General features: G+C 38.2%; 1 protein-coding gene across 32 annotated transcripts in view; it reads right to left on the bottom strand.

Moving 5' to 3' along the window:
- SVOPL (SVOP like) overlaps window positions 1-14,062 on the bottom strand; it is a 96,606-nt gene that overhangs the window by 10,785 nt on the left and 71,759 nt on the right. For 14 of the 32 annotated variants that reach the window (XR_011438278.1, XM_014739283.3, XM_023639779.2 and 11 more), the window contains one exon: window positions 5,663-5,776. Coding sequence is in view for 27 of the 32 variants with exons in the window: in XM_014739283.3 (XP_014594769.1) it covers window positions 5,663-5,776 (114 nt within the window). In the remaining 5 variants the exon portion in view is untranslated. Of the gene's footprint in view, window positions 1-2,800; window positions 3,282-5,662; window positions 5,777-14,062 lie in introns of those variants that run through there. The other 18 variants (XM_070265926.1, XM_070265932.1, XM_070265929.1 and 15 more) reach the window with 4 other exon arrangements.

The following is a 14,062-nucleotide window of genomic DNA, read 5'->3' on the forward strand; positions in this document are numbered from 1 at the left end:
CAACTTCTCAGGACACAAAATGAGACAACAGAAAGGCAATAGCTGTCCCAGGGGGAGAGAAAAAATCAATACCAATTGGTTCCCTAAAACCAAATTCACAAGAGTCTGAAATTTGAAAAGGAAAGAATGTGAAAAATCTATTCACCAGCACTACAGAGATCCAGAAGAGCTGACTTTTGTATGAATTCTCACTCTCCACTGGCCTCTGCTTATTTTCCCAGGATCCTATCTACAGCCTCCAGCAAATGGAGTTTAAAGTAGAGCATGTAGCTCCAGGAGCTACCAGAATTTGGCAAGATTTTCCATTAATTTTAATTTTTAGTTTCCCCTTGGTTGTTGAAGGGAATAACTGGTAGCAGTTTACTGGTGACTCCTTCAGAGTCCCATCAACCCTGGGAGGGACCCTTATGGGGTACCCTTTGAGGGTAGATAACGGGGGCATTCGAATCGCTGTGGAAGGATTTCACAAAACCTTTGAAGACAATCTTTTTGCGGATGTCCCAGTTGATTGCAAATGAGACACAGATTTCTAGGCTAGTGTTTTGATGATAGACCCTCTAGGAGAGTGCCTCCAGGAAGGCCCAGTAGTTTCTTAGATTTTTGTCCTTGGAGCGCTTGTAAGTTACTAACTTGATGGACTTTTGTTTCCAGTCTTTTATGGTCTCTTCAGAGTGCAAAGGCAATTCAGATAGAGGGTTAGTAGACTGAGTATTCAGGTAAAGGAAGATAGAGGGGAATTGTAGGAATCACATCAGTCTTGTTTTAGGTACCTCTTGTCTATAATTTTTCATTATTAGCCTTTCGCACTGAATCTTTCAATGATGCTATTTTGGAATTCTGAGGCCTTTTGAAGGCTTTTGCATACAAATTAAAATAGGTATCATATTCCAATTGTTGATTTGGGAACAATCAAGTACACTTCTTGAATGATCTTGTCTAATTGGAACGTTCCCCATAATGACCATTGTAATTCTATGTTGTCTAGTAAGATTTTGCCGTTTTTGTAGATACAGTCACGCATTGCTTAACGATAAGGATACATTCTGAGAAATGCGTCGTTAGGTGTTTTCGTCATTGTGCTCATAGAGTGTACTTAAACCTAGATGGTATAGCCAACTACACACCTAAACTACATGATACTGATCTTATGGGACCACCATAATATGCAGTCTGTCATTGACTGAAACGTTGTTAGGCAGTGTATAACAGTATCTACAGCTTGCAGGACCACAATGCGTAGACAAAAAATAAGCAGGTATGGCAGAAGGTGGTACACTCAGTTATTTAAAACTTCAGGATGCCATTTCGTTAGCTAAGCCTTGGGACTCTCAGAACCAAATTAATACCTAAGAGGGATGCACCTCTGGGTTGGGGATTTTGTGGTGTTTTACAACGTACCTCATTTTTCTTGAGGTTGGCAGGTGACCTCATATTGATCTAACCTGTTCTGTGACCAGCTTATTCTAGCTTTAGGCTTAGTTGGTGCGTGCTCTAACATCTCTTAAGTGCTTGACCTGTGCCCACCAATTTTGAAGCTTTGGCTTCTGTGATTCCCGTGAGCAATAGATGTATTATTCCTTTCACTAAAAGCTTTCTTTCTAAAAGTGGCAGGCACCCTAATGGCTGTTAACAGTCTGACTTGTGCCTACTTAGGTTTTCTTGTGCCATTGGTTAAAACAGTTTAAATTTCTTAAGTTTATTTCCCCAAGTCTCCCTGCACTGTATGCTGTAGACTTAGCCTTGGGGTTTCACGAGTCCCCTAACTGCTGCCATCCATTGCGGACTCCCACTGTAACTGTCCTGGAGCCTTTCTGGGAACAAACTTTGACACTTCATGCAGTGGGCAGTCTCTATTCCCTAGGGTCTAGAAAACTGCAAAATGGGGCAGAAGGCAGGAAGCTTTTATAGGATAAAGAATAAGGGACAAGGAAGTAAGCATAGAGCCCAGAATTGGCTTGGCATTTGGGGACTGGCTGACGGGATATACTGCATTTCTGGTCAGGCGGAGCACTTGCAGGGACACGAACGTTATTTCAGTTTGCTGATGTGGCACCCTGGGCAGGAGCGGCTCCATCTTAGACCTAGAAATTTATTTCAGCGAAACTATGGCCTGTTAATCAAATTCAACCTACAGCTTACTTTTATACACCCTGAAAGCTAAGAATGTTTTTTATATTTTTAAAGCCTATGGAGGGATAAATGCAACAGAGACCATATGTAGCTCACAAAGTCTAAAATATTTAGTGTCTGGCCCTTTACAGAAAAGGTTGCTTGACCTTAAGATGTTCGTGCCTGTTAAATATTGAAGCAGGAATATAAACCCTCTCATGTACATAGTTTGCCAGTGGGGGACATTTTGTTGTGATTGCAGTGAGTTATTTTCCCACTGCAACATGGGGGTGGAGGCAGTAGGTGAGCCAAGCCTTGGGGTCCCCATTTCAGAGGTCTCCACAATAAGCCTGAACAGCAATAAAAGACTAAATCTAAAGGTAAGCCTTAGGTGTTTTATTTCCACAGCATACCTAACCGAGTAGAGTGCAGTGTGCACAGGTGTGACATCATGCATGCAAGCAGTTGCTCAACAAAGGGCAGGTAAATAATTACGTGATGTAGGAGAGCTTGCTGCACTCTTTAATTTTTTTATCACATCGTGGGAATCAAAAATTCCTCCCATGGAATAATGAAGTAGAACGAGAGAATGGGAAAAATTAGTTTTTTCCCAGCTTCTTAGTGATTATATACAAGACTCGTACTAATTTAAGCACACTATTTTTATATAAGCAAACTATAGAGGCCACAGTTTAAGTAAATATGCTAATTTTAATAGTGAATTTGATGACTATCGTTTTTAAAGGCTTAATGATACCACCCCCAAGTCCATGTCTTAGCTACAAAGTTTCAGTCCAACTCGTGCTACAAACCTCATGGGAGAACATCAACTATGTATGCATTTTGTCTGAGATTTATTACTCATATAAATGTTAACACTTCATATAAAGGAAGAAGCCACCTTCCCCCTACACATCTCCCGCAGACATTTTTCCAGTCTTAAAGTATATTTTATAAAAACTCTATATATAGTCTCCCAGTGAAGAGATCAATACACAGTTAACCCACCCCATTCTCATGTGCCTTATTTTTCACAAATACGTAGTTTCTTAATTACCAAGTAGCATACAGAAATTAAACCAGGATTTTAAAGATGTGCCACAGCTCTTTGTGAAGATAAATGCATTTTTCTTCTCTGGTAAACATAGGTTTGCAGGTCTTCATTTAATTTGCTGGAATAAGAAGTGATTTAATCAATACATTTAATTAAAGAAAGTCTCCATTCATACAGCTGTCTGGCACTAGAAACTAATACTATAAGGTTCTTTAATAAACTTGTAAGGAATTGAGATCCTAAGCATCTACGTTTGTGTACCTGACAACGCAATGGCAGCTTTATACTTCAGTTATTCTAGTGCAATACAAACATTCAGGAAAAAAATGACATTGTAAGTATCCTCTCCGAAGAGTTTCATCAGAATGAATTTCTGAGAGTAACTCTAAAAGTGGAATTACTACTATTAAACTATTGACTGGGTTGGTTCATCCAAATTGTTGGGATGCTGTCTTATCTTGTTATTGGAAGGAAGTTAAAGTTTTTTGGCATATTTTAAACATTTCTAGAAGCTTCATTGTGTCAGTTACTAGGTAGTTTCATATGTTAAGTGCTGACAACACTGAGATACCCACATACACATTTTAAGATTTTCCCAAAGACATATAGCCACTGAGTGGCAGAACCATCATACCCATGCCTATACAATTGTATGTATTGAATCTCCATGTAAAGTTGTAAGTAACTGATATTAAAAAGCCTTGTGAACAGACATGCAAAGAGAATTTCACCACAATGTTAAAACCAAGTCCCAGTCAACAGAAGAGGGAATGGCCCTTTGTAAGTGAATGTGACTTGAATTGGAAATCCATAGAGCACATTAGATGGTGAGGTAGGTTTGCTTTTATATGTATTGTTACTACTTAAAAAAATAAAACAATGGAAAATTAGTGTAAGATTTAGCAGCACTTAATTTTGCAATATAAAGTTGCAGATCCACTGTTCCTTTTTACAAGTTATACAAGTTTATACAAGTACTCGGCTTCCCTTTGCCTTAGTTTCCTCATTTATGTGAAAGATGTGATTATCCTTTTATTTAAAATTAAAAGGAATCATAAGAATCATCTAATTCAGTCTCTGGCTTTAAGCATTCAATGAATGGGTCACCTTTCCAGGTAAGGAACCTAAACAAAGCCCTAAATTCAGAATTACATGACAGATTATCTAATCTGTGATTAAAATGCATATTACCTTAAAGATAAACAAGCAAGGGGAAAAAATGGAATAGCACATTTTGGACCTAAGAAAAAAATCGAGACTGGTATAATAAGAGTTTTTTCTTCTTTCTTTACTCAGTAGTGCCTGCCTTATATCTACTCACAGACAACAACACATCTGTACCAACACAACATGTGGCTGTGCATTACTATGAATAGGACGTGGGAGAGAGGGCAAGTCACATTCCGCCATAGAAGCACCATGACTTTTTTCACAACCTTATTAGAGGTGGCAGCTCAGATCAACCAAACTATATACCTAACCCCAACTGTTCTCCCTACATGTGTGTACATACACATCCCTTTGCATACCAGCAACAAGCTTTGTATTTAAGGCAGGATAACAAGAACCACCACCTTTGAGATATTTTGGAATGACCATTTTTCACTGGATCCAACCATAAGGGCAGAGGGATGCAACTTTGCCCCTCAGAACATACCTTATACTTCTGGGGTATCCTTTTTTATGTACTTTGTGAAATAGAGTGAGCAGTTGGTGTCTACTGACTGTTAGTATTGGATGGCAACTAGTTCAGCACTGAAGTTTTTGTCTCTGCTCTTATCACAGGCAGCCAGTAGTACTAGGGGAGAGGTAGCTGGACCAAGGTGTAAAGATCCTGTGATCCTAAAGGCAACACAAATAGCTATTTCTGCTCCTTGGCCAACTTTATCTTTGCAGCAATGCTTACTTACATCCAGATAGAAAAGTGTGAAAGGTGGAATGCTGAGGCCGCTGCAATATCATTCATCCTAGGCCCTGTTCAAGATACAACTTTTTTTTTTTTTTACTTTTTAAATTTTTATTGAGTTAATGATAGGTTACAATCTTGTGAAATTTCAGTTGTACATTATTGTTTGTCAGTCGTGTTGTAGGTGCACCCCTTCACCCTTTATGCCCACCCCCCACCCCACCTTTCCCCTGGTAGCCACTAATCTGTTCTCTTTGTCTACATTTTTAAACTCCTCATATGAGTGGAGTCATACAGAGATTGTCCTTCTCTATCTGGCTTATTTCACTTAACATAATTCCCTCAAGGTACAACTTTTACAGGAAGCAAAGGGTTGAAGTGAATAATCGGTTAACTTCAATGCTGTTCAAAGATACATGCAGGAAAAGTAGATACACAGTTTTTCTGTTGGAACCCACTAAACAAACATATTGTGTTAGCACACATTTGGACATCATTATGTCTGCTTAAAGGATGAATTTCCATACTCCAAGCTTAATTTCCTTTGGTCAAAAGGTGGTAGTTGAAAATACTTAGATTCCTGTATCGCTTACCTGTAGGGCCCGTCCTTTGGTCTCAATGGGAAGAGTAAATGCAGAAATGGCACACACCACACAGACAGATGAGAAAAGACACAGGGCCCCCAGGATTGATGCGCTCATAAGAACCTGCAATTCACAAGGAATGATTCCATTTATCGTGCCCCAGTCACTTCTATACTGATCTTTATGTCAAAGGGGAAATAAGGAGTCACCTCACCAAATACACAAATGAAGGTCCTTTGCAGCCATTCTGTAAATTGTGCGTTCCTGACATCTTAGGTCTATTCTTTATTGGGACCAAACTATTGTAGGTGTTTCGTGTGATTCCTCCATGAGCTGGGATTGACATTAACATGTGCTGGCTGGGTTAGACTTTTCTCTGCGCCCACATGTTAGGCATCTCCAGAGCAAACCAGCACCTGGGGAGGATGTGAGATCTGCTTGCGCTTTTCCACCTCCTCATACCAATTCAGCTTGCTTAACTTCTTATCCTCTCATTTCATGGAGTACCCCTTATGCCAAACATACGCTTTCTCTCTTCAGCTATGACAGGATGAACCAGGAGAAAGTTTGTTTTTTGTTTTTGTATTTTGCAGGGGATGTAATCTCATAGTCTCTGAAAAGATACCGTGTCTTGTCTGAGTTCTTTATGTTTCACGTTTAACAACCAGTCAAAACTTTTTCTTTGGTGTCCATTTTTCCACAGTAAGATTGGATTTCTGCCAATTTATATGCATCCTTTGGCCTGGATCTTCTCACCCTGATATTGGCTAGTTCAGACACTCCATCTCATACGTCAGTTTCCCCAGGACTCTGCCCAAAGTTAGCAAAAAGCTAAGCAATTGGTAGTTGTCAACTAACCTCACAAGGATGGTTAACTGAAGTGATTAAGGAAAAGCAAGGCTCTCTAGGGTCACAGAATATTGCAATTTGGAGAGACCTAGAAACTATCTGGTTTAGTCCAACCTCCTTACTTTATAGGTGAGTCTAGAATAAGGGCTAAGTGACTACTTGTCCAAAGTCACAGAGATCCCTGACACACAGCCTAGTGCTATTACCACCACTCAGGTTCTCCTAAGATACACAGTTTGAGAGCCCATCCTGTGTATAAGGCCTGTTGCCTTCCAAAAAAGTAAATCTACTTTTAATGCAAACAGAACCCATGATATTAACCTCATTAACTATTTTGTAGTTGATCTAGTTAAGTAACAGGTACTGTTTTCTTATTTTATCTCCCAAAATAAAATGTTACAATTTTCTGCAAACAAGAATTGGGGAAACCAGGCTCAGGAAAGGGAAAAGGGGTAGAAACTAAAAGAGACCATACAGTGTGACCCATGACCAAATTATGCCATAGTTGGGCATGTGTCTAGATTCTGCCATTGCTGCCACTTCAGTTATTTGACACCAAAATCCTTGATACCACCAGAATGAATTCTAAACTATCTCTATCTCATATCCTTGGCACCAGAATCAAAGTCCTAGGTGGTGTGAGAACCTAATGGGTTGAGTTTAGGTCATAACTGCTCCACTGGCTAGAATCAGGGAGAGCAACTGCTTTGTCCCTTTAGCTTCCCTACAGGGACAGAAGACTCTGCTTCCTAGCAGGACTCTAGCAATCCAGTAGATGTTACTGGATATTCTTCCAATAAATTCCTTTCTGCCTAAGTTAACCAAAGTCAATTTCCATTGTTTGCAACCAAGAACTCTTGAGTAATGCCTGATTCTAAAAATAATCCAGGAATTTTTGTTAAAATGCAGATTTCCAGGCCCCACTCTAGATTCACTGTATCAAAAAGAAAGATCTGTTAATCTCTTCTTCTAAATATCAGCCCAGAACAGGAACAAAGAAGGACATTACACAATGATGAAAGGTTTAGTCCAATAAGACAACAATCCTAAAGATTTATGCACCAAAGAGCTTCAAATACTTTCAGTAAAATCTGAGAGATAAATCCACATAGAGTTGGAGACTTCAGTAACACTCTCAACAATTGATAGAACTACTAGACTGAAAATCAGAGATATAGAACTTTATGATGCCATCAATCAGCCAACAGGATCTAGTTGACATTTATAGAACACTCCACCCAACAAACAGCAGAATACAAACTTTTTTTACTGCCCATGGAACTTTCATCAAGACAAACCATCTCCTGGGCCGTAAAATGAACCTCAAAACATTTAAAAGAAATGAAATCACATAATGTGTTCTATGACTAAAATGGTATCAAGCTAGAAATAACAGAAAGATACCAACAAAATCTCCAAACACATCTAAACAATCCATGTGTCAAAGAAGTCTCAAGTAAAATAAAAAAATACGTTGAATGGGATGAAAATACAGCATATTAAATTTGTGAGACACAGCTAATAGGAAGAAAAAATAGGAAAACAATCTAAGAAATGTATAAGACATATAAAGAAAATTATAACTACTAAGGAATATGAAAAATTGAATAAATAGTTCTTAGAAAAATGTGAGAGTTATGTCAGCATCATGGTAGAGTGAGTTGTTCCTTTAGTCTCCTCCCCCTAAGTAACAACCAAACAGACATTCATTAACCAACAGAGGATTCCCTACAAAGCACAATCAGATATCTGAGAGGTCCATTCAGCCATACATCTGAAGGTGGGGGTACTGGATCCCCAGGAAGCAGTGGAAGGAGGTGAGTGCATCCCATCCCACTCCCCAGCAGCAGTGACCTAGGTCGTGTGCACTCACACAGCAGCCAGCACATGACTAGGGATGTGGGGGAGCAGGCAGGTCCGTGTGTGAATGCTTTTGCTGTCAGAGTTGCAGCCCTGCTTGCAGGAATGCTCCACACTAAGTGGTATGGCTCAGCCACCACGTGGGCACCCTCACCAAGCATAGTAGCCCAGGTGAACCACCCATGAGTGTAGGGCTGGACCATGTGTGCAAAACAAAGCTCCTCTCCCCTCACCTTCTGCCTAGTGCACCAGCTCAGCCAGTCCCCACCCAAGGCAGCAGTTCCACACCAGAGCCACCTGTGTGTGCATGTGTGACCCATCAAGAGCCTGTGGCCAATGGGCAAACACAGACAAACACTATTGGTACAATTTCCAGTGGACATGCCAAGTTCAAAACAAAACAGCTTCTGCCTCCACACCCCCCAAGAGGTGGCAGGTGGAATCTGTGACCTGATACTACCACTATGCACCAGCGAAGGATCACTTCATCAAATACCATGAAGACCTACATTAACATTCCAGAGCAGAATGAAAATGACACGTCTCTTGAAACCAATCCTGAACTCAGAAATTTACAGTCTAAATGAGAGAGAACTCAAAATAGTTGTCATAAACATTCTGGGGTTACAGAAAAACTCAAAAAGACACTTCAATGATTCTGGAATAAAATTAATGAGCAGAAGGAACTCATCACCAAAGAAATTGAAACTCTTAAAAAAAAATGAAACAAACTCTGGAGATGAAGAACACATTGAATGAGATAAAAAACGATCTCGAAACCTTAAAAAAAAAAAACAGCTGATATTATGGAGGAGAGAATTAGTAATTTAGAGGAAAAAATATAGAAATGCTTCAGGTGGAGGAGGAAAGAGAAATAAAACAAAAAAATGAATAGACTCTTCATGAAATATCTGACTCAATTAGGAAATGCAACATAAAGATTATAGATATTCCAGTGAGAGAAGAGAGGGAGAAAGGAGCAGAGATCTTGTTCAAAGAAATAGTTGACAACTTCCTAAACCTGGGGAAGAAACTGGACTTAGAAGTATATGAAGCCAATAGAACTCCCAATTACAGCAATGCAAAAAGACTTTCTCCAAGGCATATATTTGTAAAACTGGCAAAAGTCAATGACAAAGAAAAAGTGTTAAGGGCAGCAAGGCAGAAGAGAATAATCTACAAAGGAGCCCCAATCAGGCTTTCAGCAGATTTCTCAGTAGAAACCTTACAGCCTAGGAAAGATTGGAATGATATATTCAAAATACTGAAAGACAAAAACTCAGCTAAGAAGACTCTATCCAGTGAAAAAACTATCCTTCAGATATGATGGAGAAATAAAAGCTTTCCCAGATTAAAAAAAAAAAAAAAACTGAGAGAGTTCATTGCCATTAGACCTCCCTTACAAGAAACGATCAAGGATGCCCTCATACCTAAAACAAAAAGGCCTTCATACCTAAATGCCCTCATACCTAAAACAAAAAGTCTTGAGCAAGGAGATAAATAGACAGAGAAAATCAGAAAATTGCAACTCTATCAGAACAGGTTATCAAACAATTATAAAAGATTAAGGGAAGGAAAACATCAAAAATACCTATAAACACTTCATTTAAATGACAAACTCACAACACAAGACAGAATGGTTTGTGGCAACAATAACATAGAAGGGGAAGAGGAGAGGGATGGAACCTTCTTAGGCTGATGGAGATAAGAGGCTATCAGAAAATGGACTATCTCATCTATGAGATCTTTTATAAAAACCTTGTGGTAACCACTATACAAAAACACAGAGCAGAGACACAAAGCATAAATAGAAAACAGAAAACCACAGACAACCATCCAACGGAAATGGCAGTCAGAAATACGAAGGAAGAGAAAAAAGGGAAATATAGAACCACCAGAAAATGAGATAAAATGACATGTGTATCAGTAATACATTTCTCATATATCAATAATCACTCCAAATGTAAATGGATTGAATTCTTCAATCACAAGACACAGAATGGCTGAATGGGTTAAAAAACAAGACCCAACAATATGCTACCTCCAGGAAACACATCTCAGCTCTAAAGACAAACACAGGCTTAGAGTGAAGGGATGGAAGATACTTCAAGCAAATAGCAAGCAAAAGAAAGCAGATGTTACGTGCTCATATCAGACAAAGCAGACTTCAAGATAAAAGAAGATAATGAAAGAAAGAGGGGGCAGTCTATAATGATAAAAAGAACATTCAACCCAGAAGATAACATTTATGAATATATACACACTTAACCCAGGAGCACCAAAGTATATAAAGAAACTATTAACAGACCTAAAGGGAGAAATTAATAGCAACACAAAATAGTAGGGGACCTCAACACCCCACTTACATCAATGGATAGATCATCCAGACAAAAAGTCAACAAGGAAATAGTGGATTTAAATGAAACACTTCAGCAGATGGACTTAATAGATATACATAGAACATCCTATCCAAAAACAGCAGAATACACATACTTCTCAAGTGCACATAGGACATTCTTAAAGATAGACCCTATGTTAGGAAACAAGGCAAGCCTTAATAAATTTAAGAATATTGAAATCATATCAAGCATCTTTTCCAACCACAGTGCTGTGAAACTAGAAATCAACTACAAGAAAAAAGCTTGGAAAGTCACAAATATGTGGAGACTAAACAACATAGCACTGAACAACCATTGAATCAATGAAGAAATCAAAGGAGAAATCAAAAAACACCTGGAGACAAATGAAAATAAAAATGCAATGTACCAACTCCTATAGCATGCAGCAAAAGCAGTTGTAAGAGGGAAATTCATGGCAATACAGGCCCACCTCAACAAACAGGAAAAATCTCAAATAACTAATCTTAAACTATACCTAACAGAACTAGAAAAAGAACAAAGCCCAAAGTCAGCAGGAGGGAGATAGTAAAAATCAGAGCAGAAATAAATATTTCAGAGACCAAAAAAACAGTAGAAGGGATCATTGAAAGTAAGAGCTGGTTCTTTGAGAAGATAAAGTTGACAAACCCTTAGCCAGACTCACCAAGAAAAAAAGAGAGAAGGCTCAAGTAAAGAAAATCAGAAGCGAAAGAGGAGAAATTACAACAGATACCACAGAAATGCAAAGAATTATAAGAGAATACTATGAAAAAGTATATTCCAACAAATTGGATAACCTAGAAGAAAGACATAAATTCTTAGACTCATGTAACTTCCAAAGACTGAATCAAGAAGAAACAGAGAATCTGAATATCAATCACAAGTAACGAGATTGAAACAGTAATCAAAAACCTCCCAAAAAACAAAAGTCCAGGACCAGATGGGGAATTCTATCAAACATTCAAAGAAGATTTAATAAACTATTCCAAAAAATTGAAGAAGACAGAACACTTCCTAACTCATTCTATGAGGCCAACATCACCCTGATCCCAAAGCCAGATGAGAGCAACACAAAGAAGGAAAATTGCAGGCCAATATCACTGATGAATATAGATGCCAGGATGCTCAAAAAAATATTGGCAAACTGAATACACCATTATCAAGTGGGATTTATACTAGGGATGCAGGGATAGTTCAACGTCCACAAATCAATCATTGTGGTATACCACATTAACAAAATGTGGAATTAAAATCACTTGATCATCTCAATAGATGCAGAGTAAGCATTTGACAAGATCTAACATCCATTTATGATAAAAACTCTCAATGAAATGGGTATAGAAAGAACATACCTCACCATAATAAAGGCCATATATGACAAACCCACAGCCAACATCATATGCAATGGTGAAAAACTGAAAGCCATCCCTTTAAGAACAGGAACAAGATAAGGGTGCCCACTCTCACCACTCCTATTCAACATAGTACTGGACTTTCTGGCCAGCACAATTAGGCAAGAAAAAGAAATAAAATGTATCCAAATTGGCAAGGAAGAAGTGAAATTCTCACTGTTTGCAGACAACATGATCCTATATATAGAAAAGCCTAGAAAATCCACCAGAAAACTATTAGAAATAATCAACTACAGCAAAGTTGCAGGGTACAAAATCAACTTACAAAAATCAGTTGCATATCTCTACACTAACAACAAACTAGCAGAAAAAGAACTCAAGAACACAATACCATTCACAATCACAACAAAAAGAATAAAATATCTAGGAATAAATTTAACCAAAGAGGTGAAAGACCTATACGCTGAAAACTATAAGACATTCTTGAAAGAAACTGAAGATAACAGAAAATGGAAGGATATTCCATGCTTATGGATTGGACAAATAAACATAGTTAAATGTCCATATTACCTAAAGCCATCTACCAATTCAATGCACTCCCAATCAGAATCCCAACAACTTCCTCATGGAAATATAACAAAGAACCCTAAAATTTATATGGAACACCAAAGTACTCCAAATAGCTAAAGCAAACCTGAGAAAAAACAAGAAAGCTGGAGGCATCACAATCTCTGACTTCAAAATATACTACAAAGCTGTAGTAATCAAAACAGCATGGTACTGGTACAAAAACAGACACACAGATCAATGGAACAGAATTGAAAGCTCAGAAATAAAACCACACATCTATGGACAGCTAATATTTGACAAAGGAGCCAAGAACATACAATGGAGAAAAGAAAATCTCTTCAATAAATGGTGTTGGGAAAATTGGACAATCACGTGCAAAAGAACGAAAGTAGACCATTATGTTACACCATACACAAAAATGAACTCAAACTGGATTATAGTCTTGAAGGTAAGACGTGCAACCATAAAACTCCTAGAAGAAAACATAGGCAGTACACTCTTTGACATGGGTCTTAGCAGCATCTTTTCAAATACCATCAGGCATGGGAAACAAAAGAAAAAGTAAACAAATGGGACTACACCAGACTAAAGAGCTCCTGCAAGGCGAAGGAACCCAGGAGCAAAATGAAAGGACAACCCACCAACTGGGAGAAAATACTTGCAAATCATATATCTGATAAGGGGTTAATTTCCAAAATATATAAAGAACTCATACAACTCAACAACAACAAAATGAACAACTCAATCAAAAAATGGGTAGAGGATATGAACAGACATTTTTCCAAAGAAAATATACAGATGGCCAACAGGCACATGAAAAGATTTTCAACATCACTAATTATTAGGGAAATGCAAATCAAAACTACAATGTGATATCACCTTACACCTATCAGAATGGCTATAATTACCAAGACAAAAAATAACAAACGTTGGAGAGGGTATGGAGAAAAGGGAACCCTCATACACTACTAGTGGGAATACAAACTGTTGAAGCAGCTATGGAAAACAGTATGGTGATTTCTGAAAAAGTTAAAAATAGAAATATATGATCCAGCTATCTCACTATTGGGTATTTATCCAAAGAACTTGAAATCAACAATTCAGAGATTTATGGACCCCTATGTTCATTGCAGCCTTATTCACACTAGCCAAGACAGGGAGGCAACCCAAATGCTCATCAACTGATGAATAGATAAAGAAGATGTGGAATACATATACAATGGAATACTACTCAGCCATAAAAAAAGACAAAATCATCTCATTTCCAACAACCTGGATGGACCTCGAGGGTATGATGTCAAACAAAATAAGCTAGACAGAGAAAGACAAACAACGCATGATTTCACTCATATGGGGAAGATAAACAAACCCATGGATAAAGAGAACAGATTAGTGGTTAC

This window comes from Equus caballus, chromosome 4, assembly GCF_041296265.1.
Source record: "Equus caballus isolate H_3958 breed thoroughbred chromosome 4, TB-T2T, whole genome shotgun sequence".
Classification (NCBI taxonomy): domain Eukaryota; kingdom Metazoa; phylum Chordata; class Mammalia; order Perissodactyla; family Equidae; genus Equus; species Equus caballus.